At 34.4% G+C, this 16,281-nt stretch overlaps 1 protein-coding gene across 1 annotated transcript in view; it reads left to right on the forward strand.

The window, feature by feature from the left end:
• mgl (megalin) overlaps window positions 1–16,281 on the forward strand; it is a 92,185-nt gene that overhangs the window by 48,935 nt on the left and 26,969 nt on the right. The window contains exons 2-4 of the mRNA XM_065356450.1: window positions 2,157–2,297; window positions 9,055–9,186; window positions 12,401–12,664. Coding sequence (XP_065212522.1) covers window positions 2,157–2,297; window positions 9,055–9,186; window positions 12,401–12,664 — 537 coding nt within the window. The remainder of the gene's footprint in view (window positions 1–2,156; window positions 2,298–9,054; window positions 9,187–12,400; window positions 12,665–16,281) is intronic.

A 16,281-nucleotide genomic window follows, 5' to 3' on the forward strand; every position in this document is an offset into this window, starting at 1 on the left:
CCCTTCCCATCAATTCCTTTCCCAAAAAAGAAACAGGAGGTGACGTAAAGAATCTATCAATTTCTTCACCTTAAAATTTGAAATTTTGTTGAACTAATAATATTTTGTTTCAAAAATGTACGTATGAAGAAATTGAGTTCAAAATCGTCAGAAATTCAGTTTTTCTGAAAAATACCCACATTTGGTAAATTTTGTCTGTTAGTTCATAATTTCATAATTTTTCTACATTCTACAAGTTATTTTTTTTTTTACTAAGAAAGGGTGCCTAAAATTCTAACTCGATGGCTTTTTTCAGTTAAATGTCAAAAAAACTATAGAAAATAGTCCATTTTAATTTACTTACGTATTTTCAAAATAGGTAAGCGATTTAATGACCTTTCTAATAAAAAATTATAGTTTTTGTACAAAAAAAAAGAACAACAGAAAACATTAGTTTGATTAATGGCCTCTTATTGTTATTGTGATGTCAGATTTCAAGAACGATAATAAAACAGACTGATTTTGCGACCTTTTCATCAGTTCCTCAAGAAGTATTTTTGAGAATTTTCCATCTCGATTATTTCTGGACACAGTGAGAGCCCAGGGCAGGGTCTAATTCTTCTCTACCAATTTCATCTTTGATTCACCCATCTTGAGATCATTACACAGGTGAAAAGTTTAACTCGGGCTCTTAGATTCGAATTTGTTTGGCTAATTCTTCTTTAATAGTGTTGGTTTAACGAGCTCGTTGAACGATTAATCGTACATAAGCAGTGGTACGATGAACGGAAGTTTTATGACATGTTTATAACTAATTTACCGCCATTACGAGCCAGGTACGCTGTTGTAATTTGTCCAATTGCTGGCTCTCTCTTCCTCTCCCGTCGACCTCTTCAAGAGGTCACTATACTGTGAAGCTAAGTGAAGCCGGGCTCTGTGTCAACGTGATTTGTGATAAAACCATCAGGCAAGGTTTTCTTTGATTACTGCTGCAAACATATACAACTATCAAGCTAAGCACTAAAACTAAAAAGGTCCCCGATGAGACGGGTTAAATGTGCATTGACGCGTGTAATCATCACTCGTGTGTTATACATTTTTCTCTCTTTCGAACACCTTGTGAAATTAATTAGGTTATTGAGGCTCTTATTCCGTATATACCTAGACAGACCTACCTATATAGCTAAGTACGAAACTTGAAAAAAAAGTACAATTGTAGATGAGAAAAATCTTCAATGTGTAATTTTTTTCCGTTGAGTAATCCGTAGTACTCGAGATACTTTATAATAAGAGCTGGAAAATTAGTGAAAGCATTTTCACTACACGATTTGTTCCGGTTTATTCGATTTGTTGCCAGGTACACCTACCTACCTAAGTACGTATGTATATGTGTTTGTGTATGAGTATTCGGTCTTCTTCTCCTCTCTTCTTGTGTCTGTGACGAGGCCAAGAACCCAGCAATGATGCGATTACATAGAGTTTCTCAAGTATATGTGTACTTACTTATGCGTAAGAAACGTAAGTACGGGCTATAAGTACGCACACATAATAATAATAACGGCGAGTAATTTATTATATTAAATAAAAAAATATATAGGTATTTAAAAAAAGAAAAAAGATTGCGGTAAAAACGTGACGTACCTACTCGTTCGTATAAGTAAAAAGCAAACGAGCATTTAAAAATCTAAATTTAATCATCTCCGCCTTGGCCTTAAATTAGCCAGGAGTCGAGGCTCTGGCTCGTGTCTGAGTTACATTCTCTGCCATATTGCCGATAAACGTCTTGAGTGGAAATTAAAACGTGAGTGATAAAAAGGAAGCATCAATTAAAAGAATTACAACTCTATTATTATAACAGCTATTCTATGCGTACACTTATATACATATCATCGTATCCTGTGTCGAATTCGTTTCTTATGTATATGTAATTGAAAGGAAAAGAAAAAGATAAGCTTTGGTAGCACTCACGTCGTCAGCAGCGTTGGTGTACGAGTACCTATCTGTAGTGTAGATATACACATAAGGTGAAAAATTCACCTAGCCGGAGGCACTAGGCAACCGGTGAATTTTTAAATAATAACGATTACGCGAACAATTGCTTGGTTTTTTGATTAATGACTATCTGGCTTTTGTTTTATTATATAGATTTCATTTTTACCCTTTTTATTTTTCTGCAGATGTTTGGACGACCACAGCTACCAGCGTCTCCTGCGGACCTGGAATGTTCCGTTGTTACGATGGTAAATGCATTCCAAAAGATTTACTCTGTAATGATCAAAAAGACTGCGAGAAAGCCGAGGATGAATACCAAAATTGCCGTAAGTCATGTTTATGTTAATAATATAATTAAGGATGATCGCGTGCGTCTCCTCATCCCCCGTGTGCTTAGAAGAGATCTACGTGTACTGTACGCCTCTCACTCTCTCTTTCTCTTGCGCTCTCGGTTGCTCTTTTTAATCTCTATTCTGTTTTATAATTACCTTTCTGTGTATAAACTTTGTTGTACTTTGGGTTTCGAGTTCGAGTCGATTTGACGAGAGGTTATCGAACGAATTAACTCTCTCGAGAGTGCCGAGAATGAGATGTCATTCGGGTAGTATTTCGTTTCGGAGGAGGAGCGAATTTGATGATTTTTATATTAGTCGGGGCGGGGAAGGGTTCAAATGAAATATTAATCTAGTCAGAATTGAGATAAAATGTCTGTCAGCGATTCTTTTCCTAATTGTTTGTTGACGTGGGTCTCAGGAAAAAAATTTCAGAGGATTTTGACCAAATTTAATGGAGACCTTTATTTTGAGTTGAAACTCGCCCAGACAAATTTTTAGCCTCTGAGGTGTCCTTGGAGGGGAGATATGAGCCCTTGAAGAGATTGCATTTTCGAAAAAAATGTGTTTTTTCGCTATTGGTTTGAGTTTTTGAAATTGGCAACAATAATCAAAAAATTGGTACCACTGCATTCCAAAATTTTTCCTCACTTTTAGAAATACACCTTTCGAACTTGTGGCAGAATTTATGCATAAGAAGGTATTTGAGATATATTTTCAAAAATTCACCTAAAATAAGCGATTTGCGAATTTTCAATTATTCAGAAAAATCTTAAAAATTGGTCGTCTATTTTGACGGCCATCGCCAAGGTAGATGCAAAATCTCAAATAACTACCATCATCTCTTGGAACTAGCTGATTTTTTCCAGGCGAGGTTGGTAAGAGCTTGACCCTGAAAATACGATTTTTTATTTTTTGTAAGTTTCTCTTTTTTGAGGGTTTAAGTATCTCGTATTTTTTTTCAAAGTCACCTCCAGCACTAAAAATTTTTCTGAGTGACTTTGAATTCAAAAGGAAGGTTTTCACTGAAATTCGTAAAAATCCTATGATCCACCCTATTAGTCCATCATGTCTGTAAACTATTGATATGTTGGGAAAATGCAGTTTAAGAAAGAAGCTAGAAGCTGCTTCTTCGTCTGTGGAGAACTAGCGGAAGTTTAGTTAGTATTGGAAACTTTTCTGGCAAAGGACCTCTTGAACAGATACTCTCCGAGCTCAAAGAAACCATGTTCGATCGAATGAGCTTGTTTTGAAAACTCCATTACAAGATTTTATGATACTCAAGTTAATTTTTGGATTCTTTGACGAATTTTTCAAATTTAAAAAAAAGGCCAAACACCTTTTCATTTTTTTAAAAGAGGCAGTGTGAATAGTTGACTCATTTTTAACAGATTTTTGGCTGTTTTGGATCGTCTAGCAAGTTTTCAATTTTCTCCAGGAATTTCATGTTACTAACTTTGATCAAATCGAAAACAAACTTGCAAGAACCTACAACTTTGATTAGAACTTATTTAAGAGTTTCTCAATATTTTTAGGTAGTTTGAATTCCAAAAAATGAAATTATTCAAAATAACTCAACCACTATCCTTTAGATATTACTATTTATGAGTCAATCAAATTACCCGTTTTGAAAACATCAATTTTTGAGCCTTTTTAGAGCCCAGCGAATTTTCAATTAGGAATTAAAAATAATGCTGGAACGGTCAAGGATAAACTTTAGATACCACTTATGATTTTGGATGGAGCTTTTCGGAGACTCTTATTCGTATTCGATCATTATTTTGAAATTCCAAGTGTGCCTGTTCGAAAGAGATTTTTTTTGACTCAATACGAAAAAGTTACATGAAAAATTCGTTGGTCAAGAAAATTTATTCTCATTTCCAGAGTAGGTACTTAATTTGAAATTCGGTGAATTTTTGCACTGGTTAGTTTTGGTGGGGAAAACAGTTGACATTAATTCAACGTAACGATCAGCTGCAGCTATTTTGTGTTTTTGGATTTTTAAAAGTTCATCAACAATAATTCAAAAATGAACTTTCGAACATAGAATTTGATTAGGTATGGTGTTTCACTGTTTCAGAATAAATGCGTTTTCGATCTAGCTTAGTTTTATTGAAATCAGAGCGTGCCAGTTCAAATAAATCCCTCTTGAAAAATATGACATTTTTAACGAAAAAATCGAAAAATTATGCATTAAATGGAAAACATTTTCAATTGTAATTATGGTGAAGAAACCAAAAAAAAAAAAAAGGTCATTGCAAAGAACATAATTACTTAAGTATGCAAGTCCTCCAAGGGATTGATTCAATATTTGATTAAATTCTATCGAAGTTTCACCTTCTTATTTGTGGACAATTTGACAACCAACGAAAGAAATTGAATATTTCAAGTACTTCGCACACTTTTTATGCACTTAACGCAAACGAAATTCATATACGAAGAGACGCGTTTTTCCACGTGTCTCTCGTAATTTTATTATTTCATTAATCATTTACCTACCCATTCGAAAACATTATATCTTATCGACTAATAGGAAAATATAATGTGCATAACCGAGGTAAAATTTTCATTAGGTACATAAAGGTCACGAAACTGTATAAAATACCCTATACTCTAATCATCTTCCATTTTCTCTACGTATTTAAAACAGCTACCTAATTGAAACCTCGCGTGAGTAAATTCTGCATCGATAGGACTTGAAACAGAGTTTATGCGTATTTGAAAAATAAAATTCAACTCATTATCTTCGTTAATTATGTAAATAGTTGGAAGAAAGTTTTGAAAAATAATTTCCAACCATATGTTCGACTCACTCTCTAATGAGGTTATTGCCATACGCGTAATTTTCAATACTTACGAGTACTCATCGTATCGTGTTTGCATACACATAATACATTTTTCACGATGTACACGACTTGACATATTATTCGCCGTTAGGTAGATATGTTTTCCTCTTCTTGTTTGACAGTATAAACATTACAATCGTCATGATATTTCGTGATTGATTTTATATGACTTTGAGTTAGGTACACCTTAGCTTTCTTCTTCGTTTAAAGTAGGTATATAATTTGCTCCGAATGTTTTCAAAATTTTCAAATTTTCTCATGTGAAAAAGCACCCTCTTTCATTCCCTTCCCTTTACCAAAAAAACAACGTCGCAATTACACGAGTTTTATTTATCAGATTTTACAAACACGAGATTTTAATTAATAATTCATTCTAGCTTTATGCTTATATTTTTGTAAGCAGTAAGTACTTACTCTAGATTTTGCATCAAGCAGTAAAACACGACGACGACGCGATATGGTACCTAGGTGAATTTCAAAGTCAAAATTATAACCATCTTCAAAAAAATGCCATAAATCTTACGACGATTTATGTTACGATACAGAAGTGTCTAGTGTAAGACACGATATCGTGTTGAAAAATATGGCATATTAAAATTTACGCATTCACGCGAACGCGATTAATATCGTATGCCTAATTTGCCATCTTTGTTTCAACGTACGTTTAGAAACCTGCCTTAATTCAGAAAATGTTGCCAAGATTTTTTTTTAGAAATTAAAAACTCACACGATTCTTATTTTCGGTGATTTTTATCATTTTTCACATCAGTGTATGTCTTTGCAATACTTTCGTTTTTTTTTTAATTAACGAAAGAGAGGGGAAGGGGAGGGGGGCTGAAAAATAAACTCCATCGCTATTATAGCAATGAAATGAAGATAGGTGATATTTTTTTTTTTTTTGTGAAAATTTCGACGAAAAGTTCAAGTTTTTCAGAGTTATTGAGAACGAAACAGAATTTTAATCTTGGAATATTTATTCACTTAATTGCTGAAATTTTCATTGTGAGGTTAAAGTACATACCTATTCCCAAATGTGGTCACCTACCCTAATGTGGCCAGTTTGTGTTCAACAGGAAAAATTAAAAGCCATTCAAGGATTTTGGGTACCTAAGTATGATAATTAATAACTTAAGCACAAAACTAAATCGAAAGAGTATAGAAAAATACGTCACCAGCTAAAATTTCAGGTGGTAAAGAGCATTCTTCAAATTAACGTGAATTTTTAAAAATCGAAAGACCAAAAATGGGAAAGATCGAAATTTTACCAAATTGATATAGAAAGCTAAAATTTGGTTTACCGTCCTAATATCTCCCCCCCCCCACCAAAGAAATAGATTAGAAACAGTTCTGAACTGTTTTGAGTTGTTCTGGAACTTTCAGTAGATTTTTAAAAGTTGAAATTCCCACAAAATTTCACCCAACGAAGTTGAGAAAAGCTAAAATTAACCTACTTTATACCCTGATTTCAACTGGAAGTGGTTCAAACCCGATCTGTAGCCACCAGCTTATATTTTGGAAGTTTCAAATTTTCAAAAAGTGGCGAATGCAGAAAAAATACAAAAAACAATAACTTGAATAGCTTATTTCAACTGGAGATTATCTCACAAGGGAATCCTCCCACACAATAATCTATGATTTGAATGAAACTTGGACTGGTGGAAAGAGGATCTCAAAAAAACCTCATCCCCCAATTTTCAGCTGCTGAAGTTGATTTTTCGATTTTTGGCGAGCGTTTGAAGTTTTGTGTATTTTTTATTACTTTTTCTCATGCTATGTGAAAAAATTCGATTTCTGATGATAATTCCAGATTTGGCCGACGGTAGTGCTTGTAGATCAGGTATCAAGCATAGATTCTTTGCCCAAAATTTCAGCTGCTGAAGTTCATGTGGTGGGGAGAAACGGCCATTTTTCAAATTCACCATAACATGAGAAAAAATAGTAAAAAAATCCTGTTTTCTGAACGGATGGCCGGATTTAGCCAATGATGGTATGAGTCGATTTGGTATTCGGCACAGACTGGTTGACCAAAATTTGAGCCCCTGAAGTTCATTAGATGAGCTTAATTTACTGGGTTTTCAAATTTTTCAATAGCATTTTATAAACCCCCAGATGGACAACAAATTCGATTTCTGATGATAATTCCAGATCCGGTCGATGGTAGTATTAGTCGATTAGGTATCAAGCATACACTCTTCGGCCAAAATTTCTGCAGCTGAAGTTCGTGTGGTGTGGAGAAACGGCCGGCCATTTTTCAAATTTACGCAAAACTTCAAACGCACACGTCAAAAATCGAAAAATCAACTTCAGCTGCTGAAAATTAGGGGATAGGGGTTTTTTGAGGTCCTCTTTCCACCAGTCTAAGTTTCAGTCAAATAAGAAATTATCCTGTAAGAGGGTTCGCTTGTCAGAAAGGAACTAAATTTTTCAATTTTTGAATTGATGAATGCCTTGAAATTTTGAATACATAATTTTTTTAAAACTACATATGTTTTTCCCAGCCAGATTGTATTATTTTTAACAAGGGAACCCCTTGATTCTGGAATCTCTGATCGGAACGAAATTTGAACTGGTTGTAAGAGGATCTCAAAAAACTCCATCCCCCAATAAAATTCTCAAGTTAATTTTTCGATTTTTAACGAATTTTTGCACATTCTTACCTAATTTTATACAAAAAAAAAAGATCAAATTGCATATTTTATTTTAGACATTTTCTCATGGTACGTATAACAAAATAGTCGATCAAGTTCTTACCTAGGTACCTACTTATACATATGTAATTTGTGACAATTTTCTTCGTACCTAGTTATGGAAATTGGAGAAAACAATCGAGATAGAATTTCCGCCACAATGCTAATTTATCTTTGAGAATCGATCGATCAATCGATTCGATCATTCATTTAAGAAATTTCTAACACACTCAGGTATCTGATGTCTCATCGAGATCAAATTGTAACAGGTTTAGGTAGCCAATCGAAATGTAATCAAAGCCAACCAAACCCAGTAGGATTACCTACCTATGCTCTACGATGAACTTGAAAATATGAACCTTTAATGATTAAGGAGGATTTGTGATGCGACTTGGATGATCGATCGATTCACTGGAAAGGAAAAATTTCTCCAAACAGGAAGTGATTTTTAACATTTGAATCGAACAATTACGATGTGTTTGTATCGGTTGATTATGTCTAATTGCTGTGCCGTATCTGTGTGTATTCGTTATACGTGGTATTGTATTGTGTCTCGAACATCGTGACTGGTTATAATATCGAGCATGGATGCGCGCGATATTATAAATAGGGCGTCGAATCCGTTCCCAAAGCGACGTTAAACTCTCACTATTTCCTTTATATGTGAAATTGACCGGCCCCTTTTTGTACGAAAAAATGAAATAAAAATTCGTACGCGTAAGAATAAGTACCCACGAGTAAAGGTTTGTCGCGTAAGTTGCGGAAATGAACGGCGGCGATCGTCCTAGAAAATTGCAACATAAGCTACATTCGAGAAAGAGAAGATGGCCGTAAAACACGACGATGATTAAATTATCGTCGTAGGTGGCGCATGCATTATCAGCAAAAATGTAAACGGGATGTAATTTAAATTATATGGCTGCAAGAGATGCGGCTGTGGATGGCGCGGCGCCTTCGTCGTATATGTTCTATGTTATGTTTTCAACATACTTTGTAATTTGGCCTCACGTCAGTGCAGCAGCCCAACTTTATATTGTATAAGTGGAACGCGAATTAATAATTTGCGTATTTATAATTTTCACGTGTGTAATTCTCTCACATCATCATCCGAGCACTGTCCTGACTCTTGAGAGAGAAACGTTTTATTTTTCTGCCTTCTTTTATATGTACATACTTAAATAAGTTACCTAATGTACGATTTGTATTGTATGATTTCAGCTCCTCCGGAGTGCGAAGTAGGCATGTTGTCCTGCAGACAGTACCATTGGAATAAAACGTATTGTTACCCTCCTCATTATAGATGTGATAAAACTGTCGACTGCGTTGATGGTTCCGACGAAGATGGCTGTGGTAAGCATTCGCCGACGGCTTTGACTGGCCGTCCGCATCTTAACATTTTCCAAACAAATTACTCATCTTATCTGATGCGAAAATAATCGTCCAGTTTTTCACTTTCGCCTTCAAAATCACACCATCTCCTATATAATTTTTTCCACTAGTTTATTTTTTTTATTAAAATAAACCGAGTGGCCGGCCTATGCTTCGCGTAAGCGTGTGTTTTCTGCTACAGTGGTCTTCGAGTGGTCATTTCTCGTTCGAGTGTGTGACTCTGAGACAGCAGCATCCTTTTCTGCGATTTACTCGCTTACGTCAAGTGATTATTTGCAACTTGTGTATATCTACATCTGGTTGGGTTGGGAAATTGTATCGAGGTTTTAATTTTCGGGTTGTTTATGCAAGTAAACAGGCAGTAAAATTTCAAAGAGCTGTGCCTGGAAATTTTTGAGCTGCAAGTCTTCACTTCTCAGAACTTTTTTTGGTTCAAATTCAAAACGTCAAATGAGCCTTCGTGGGTATGACGTTAAAATCAAAATGTTTCCTTTTGTTGATTGGGCATGAAAACCTGCACCTGATTCATCTCTATCTTCCGAGCAATTTCTTAATGTTTTACCCAAAATCCAAAATGCTGCATAAAGAGGGAAAGAGATGTCGAAACCAAAATGTCTCCGAACTGATGTTTTAGGTGGGTGTAACTATCTTGGTCTTGAATCAGAGAAATTTTAACCTTAAAGGAGGAGTGTTCCATAATTATTGGAGAAAATTAGTTGAAAAAAGAGTGGAATTTTGCATTATTAATTTTCTTAAAAAATCCAGCGTGTGGAAAATTTTTTTAAACATACAAAGACGAGTCGACAGGCAAAATTTCAATAGCAGAATTTCGTTTTTCAATTTTTGGCGATTTTTAAAAAATTAAAACTTGGTCTATTTATTTACGATGAAATCAAAATTTTATGAAATTATTTGATCTTCCAAAGTAATTGGTGGGTGATTTTTGATCCGTTCTCGAACTGCAGTATGGGTTTGCACTCTCTACTTCCTGAAAAAGCTACCATTTCTGGATTTGAATCGCCAGGTTGTCTAATACTTACTTACTGTAATTTTTTCAGGAAGTACGAAAATTTGTTTAAAAAAATTGACGTCATTATCAAAATTATTATTTTAAGGTGTGTTCAACAATCCTGCTTTTCACCTGTTTACTTTTGCTTTTATACGTCCTGATGTCCTGCTTTCGAAGAAGTTTTGCTTTTTTTAAAATCAAACTTTAAATTTTTTTAATCCATGCCGATCCATCTTCTGTAGAATTTTTGAAAAATATAATTGCAGAATTCTTAATTTATCAAATTGCCTCCCGAAATTCAAAATTGCAACTTTTCAAAATTTCCAGTATAGCAAATCGCAAGTTACAAAAATTTTCAAAAAAAAATTGAAAAATGAAAAATCGAAATGGTGAAGGTATTGCACTCTTTCCCCTCTAAAAAAAATCATTATGTGTTCAAATGAAAAATTGAAATGTCAACGGTATTTTTGCCCTCCCCCCCAAATAAAAAATTGTAATATATTTTTAAAAATGTCCTGTAGAAACCCTGCTTTTTCATTTTGAAATTTTGTTAGACGCAATGTTTATTATTTTTTGAGCAGTTTAAAGTTTTTAGGAAGGAAATAAATGAAAATTTGTCAGGTAATTGTAGGTAAGTATTGAATTTCTAAAATTCAAGGAAGTAGTCCAAAATTACCAAAATTTCTGATTGTATAGATTTCAATGGATGAGTACTGTGTAAGTTTACTGGCAGTTGTGTTTGCAAAAAATAAATAAATAAAGGTTTTAGAAAAATGTTGACCGTACTTTTGAGGAAAGGGAATGGGAGGAGGGAAAAGGGGTACATCTAATATGGGGGAAAATATCATAAAATTTGCCAATTTTAAATCTTAAAAATCTGCAGACATCTTGATGACTTGAATTTTTTCTAGAGGAGGGGGGCAGAAGACTACGAGTAGAGTTGAAATGATACATTTCATTTTAAAAGTACATTTATACGAGAAAAAAAATATAAATTTGGTTTCTGGGATTTTAGTGAACTCCGTGATTTCCAGAAAAGAATCTCGCAAAGCGGTGTCTGAATTGATCGAAGAGGTCGCGAGAGTTACCGTGAGTTTCTGGTTAGGAGCTTAATTTTTCTAAGGACCTTTTTTTGACAACTTCCCAATGTCGGTTTTGAAATTTTGAAAATTCAAAAATTTTCTAGAGGTTTGAGAACAGCCAGGGCCGGCTGCAGAACAATAAAACCTCATTCTATTGATCTTTCAACTTTTTATTTTACGTTGATTGAACTGGCATTTTTTCATGAAGATCTGCTACCTACGCAATTTTCAAGAGATAATTTCGCCTGACTATGTATCTAGTTTTGAACCTCTTTTGATTTTTCTTGATTCAGTTCAAAGAAAAATCTTCTGTCAGTCAGAATAAGATAAGTTACCTTTTTTCAGGTTCAGAATTTATGAATTCATATTATCTTTAAAATATGATTTTGTGTAAACAGTAAACCGGTTTCCAAAACTTCGCCCAAGCAAAAATTTTGCAAAAAAAAAAATACCCCAAAAAGCACAAAAATGTTTCCCCAAGTACCTACATTCAGTAGTCAGTCGTCAAAGGAGAAAAATTACTATTTTTTAAATTTGATTTTTTATTATGTTACTTATACAGTCCATGAAATAACGTATCTAAAAAGGTCAAGGAATTCGTAATAAAATTATACCGTTTGTAAAAATGTAATTTCTTTCCACGAAACTGATTTTTATGCAGAAAGAAGATTGGTAATTTTCCATGCCTATTTTTAACCCTTCGATATAAAGATAGGCTTCAGGTATACGAGTATCTGTTTTGAGCCGCGAAGGCTACTAAATAGCATTACGTTTAGATCCACTTGTCGCGATTTCGTTGTGTAGGGTAAAAAAATTAAAACAAGAAAGAACCGAATCAATAACATAATCACCTTTAACTCTATACCGACCCTGACCTTCGTACATGTGTACCTACAAGTTTACAAAACGCATACCTACGCCCAAAGGGAACCATAATAAACGATGTTAATTGGTATACGATTTTCGCATCAGATATATAAATGTTTTAATGCCCACCTACCTACTATAAAGGTAGCTCCACATAGGTGTTCCTAATATTATTAATTTTATATCAATAGAGTAATTTTTTTCTTCCTCTGTGCAGTTTTTCGATCGTGCCAAGAGAGCGATTTCTTTTGCGAGAAGCATTCATCGCCAACTAACTCGATATGTATACCAATAGAGAAGAAATGCGACGGATATTACGATTGTCGTAATAAACGCGACGAAGAAACATGCGCTGCGAGTCAAGGTGTATCATGTTCGTTGGACCAATTCAAATGCGCCAATGGGCTAAAATGCATCGACCCGAAACTGAAATGCGATCATAATAACGATTGCGGTGATAACAGCGACGAAACTGGTTGCAGTAAGTACGACTGATTTCGGATCTTGATTCTTGATTTACATATTGTAAGATTACATAGGTACCGGTCAGGTTTTTGCTTCGGATTTCGTTATCGATTTTATTTTTCTTTTCTTTAGATGATTTCTCGATCGTTATCGTATATTTTTCTAGCAATTTTTTTAATTAAATATAATCCCAAATTGATAGGTACAGGTACGTAGGAAAAAAAAGGAAAAAATTCAAGGTTATTTTGAAACGGCTGAGTAAAGCTTGGTCGAGTGTAATTGACACCGTGCGTTTTGCATTTACCTAAGCATGTGCCAGTTTGACGTTTCGTTGATGTCCATCACACTCACACTATGATATACGAGTAATTGAACGGACGTTAATTAAGCATTAGGCAATGTACTAAGGTGTGTTGTACAATTCGAGTACACATAGGAGAAATAGTCTGGGTTTTATTAGATGGATAAGGAGGTACGATCGTATAGGGTTCAATTCATTAGATAGTTATTAATGAACGAAAAATGGAGAAAAAAATCAGTATTTAATTGATGATTTTTCTGCTCGGGTTTACGCTGACGTGAACACCATGTTAAGAGGTATTAATAACCGAATTAATTAGGCGATTAAGATTTTTTAATTATCGATAACTTTGGCAAGTAAGTAATTGATGTAGAGTGCAACTCGATCAGCTGGTCCGATTGAGCATTGAGTAATCGATTAATCGTCGTTTTATTAATTTGTAATGTACCAAGACAAACTGGTTCGTTTTTGTGACAAATTATTCGTTGGTGGGTGAAGAGAAGGAGGGGAAATGTTTTCGGATATTTCGATAGCTTGAATGATGTGTCTTCAGTGTTTGTTATACTTACTTAATTATAAAAAAGATGGTTGCTGCGAATTTTGCTGTAGAGCTGCGACGAAGCGTACAACAGTCTTGCTGGTCCTGGAGGCATGGAAGGTCCTGCTTTTTAAAATTTTAAATTATCCATTTCATTTTCATAAAAGAATTTTGAATGAATGGGAAAACCTTCAATTTGAGTATCAATTTAATGTGTCTTGCTCCGTATACTTAATCATGTTTTAAGATTTTAAAAGATAAGATTTCCAAAATTTTTCGAAAAAGAATTTAAATGAACCAAAATGTTTTTACTCTACAGTCTGGGCCATTCCACGTCAATTGGACCAAGAAGTGGTAGGGGGTTTCGGCGATTTTTTTTTTGAAATTTTTCCTGTGGAAAGACCTTCCGAAGGGATGACCAATGGCGCAAATCGCAGCCCTCTAGCCCATGTTTAAAGGCAGCCAGGGGGTGTCAAAGTTTTCAGTGAACCTAAAATATCATCCATTTCAGCAGTGGATTATTCGATAACCGCGATACCTACCAAAATGAAACATTTTCCCATAGTTAGGGGTTTTGAAAAGCTTTTTGGTGATATCATAAAAATCAGTGTTGCCACTTTTTTTCGTACAAAAAATTAGCTCAAAAAGTTTCGAAACGTAGTTTTCATATCGTTCCGACTCTCAAAAATTCTGAAAAAAATATACCTATTATAGACAACTTTTCATGAACAACATACCTTATTAAAAAATTGGGATGGTAACATGTTCCAAAGTTCATTTTAAAAAATTTAAATTTTGCGAAAAAATGCGATTTTTTGATTTAAAACATGAAAAAAGTTTTGATAGGTGAAGTTGACCCATTTGACCCCTACTTTTATGTATCTGTTGAAAAAGTTGAAAAAACCCTTTCACTCGATGAAATGAACTCCTCACAAAAAAATAAAAATTCGAAAAAATTCAATTTTCAATTTCAAACATCAAAAAAAGTTTAAAATTCAGTTGTCTTATTTTGACCTCTTTCTGCCGTATTTCATAAAAAAGTTGATAAAAATTACACTCGCAACAAAAAAATAAAAATTCGTTCATTTTTTGAATTTTTTCGAATTTTGATTTTTTTGTTAGGAGTTTATTTTTTCATCGAGTGAAAGGGGTTTTCAACTTTTTCAACAGATACGTAAAAATAGGGGTCAAACGGGCCAACTTCACCTATCAAAACTTTTTTTCATGTTTTAAATCAAAAAAACGCATTTTTCCGCAAAATTTAAATTTTTTTAAATCAACTTTGCAACATGTTACCATCCCATTTTTTTAATATGTTGTTCAGCATGAAAAGTTATCCATAATAGGTATATTTTTTTCAGAATTTTTGAGAGTCGGAATGATATGAAAACTACGTTTCGAAACTTTTTGAGTTAATTTTTTGTACGAAAAAAAGTGGCAACACTGATTTTTATGATATCACCAAAAAGCCTTTCAAAACCCCTAACTATGGGAAAATGTTCCATTTTGGTAGGTATCGCGGTTATCGAGTAATCCACTGCTGAAATGGATGATATTTTAGGTTCACTGAAAACTTTGACAACCCCTGGCTGCCTTTAAAAATGGGCTAGAGGGCTGCGATTTGCGCCATTGGTCATCTCTTAGAAAGGTTTTTCCACAGGAAAAATTTCAAAAAAATCGCCGAACCCCCTACCACTTCTTGGTCCAACTGATGTGGAATGACTTAGGGGCATGATCATATTTTTTAATAACATTGAGAACGTTACTTTTGACCCCCCCCCCCCACCTCTTTCACCCAGTATCCTAATAAATTGTGGAAAATAACCAACAAATTTAGAGCAACGGATGACGCGACGTTTGTGAGTTTTTGAGAGCGCTGTAGATATTCAAATATCAATTTAGTTTTCGAATTCGATCCTTTAGGGTTTCCTTTCTCTCTCCAGTCTACCATTCTGAAAAAAGCGAGGAACAGGAGGATCTAGAGGTACGGAATGGTTTAAAAATCTTTTTTTTGTTTTTTTTTTCGAAAAAGGTCCATTCTTTAATTTTTAGGTCATGTGAGGCTTCGAATGATGAGACACGAGCTTTCCAACTTCAAATGAACTTATAGAAATATCAAACATCGAATTCTAAAAACGATCGAGGCAAGTTTTTCAGATTAATTTCATGATTTATACTTCTACAATCATTTCTAGCAATATCTACTCCTATGTGCTAAATTACTCGCACATTATTGGAAACATAACTTGAAACATGGGCATATTCAACCGCGAAACATTTATTGCTTTTTAAAATGCACCCATAATAATAATGAACCTCGGACGAAGCACGCCATTCGTCTATTAGAAATTACACCAGCAGACGTGCTAGTACAATCGCAATAATAGGTACGATTTACATTCCGTATGCATTTCTTCTATCAAGCCGTAGAATAGAACCTAGAGGGCGGACCCCAGGCAGGCATCAAATTCGAAAAAATCCACGACGCCAGCGCCATTGTCGTCGAACAAACCGCGAAACATTATAACGGTTATAAAACCATAAAAAAACATCGATGTACGATGAAAAACCAGCGCTACTAATTTATTATACCAACTTGGCGACCTGGGACTTGGCCATCGTGCAGAAAACGCGTGAGTTTCGAAAACCAACACACGATTGCAATTATGGTTAAAAGGTGCACCGTGTTCCTCACGTTTAACCAAATTTGCGTCACAGATCTTCTCGAAGAAGAAGAAAAAACCTACCGACGAGAAAATTTCCAAATGTTAAATACTACGACCTTGATAACGAA

Source organism: Planococcus citri, chromosome 3 (assembly GCF_950023065.1).
Source record: "Planococcus citri chromosome 3, ihPlaCitr1.1, whole genome shotgun sequence".
NCBI lineage: Eukaryota > Metazoa > Arthropoda > Insecta > Hemiptera > Pseudococcidae > Planococcus > Planococcus citri.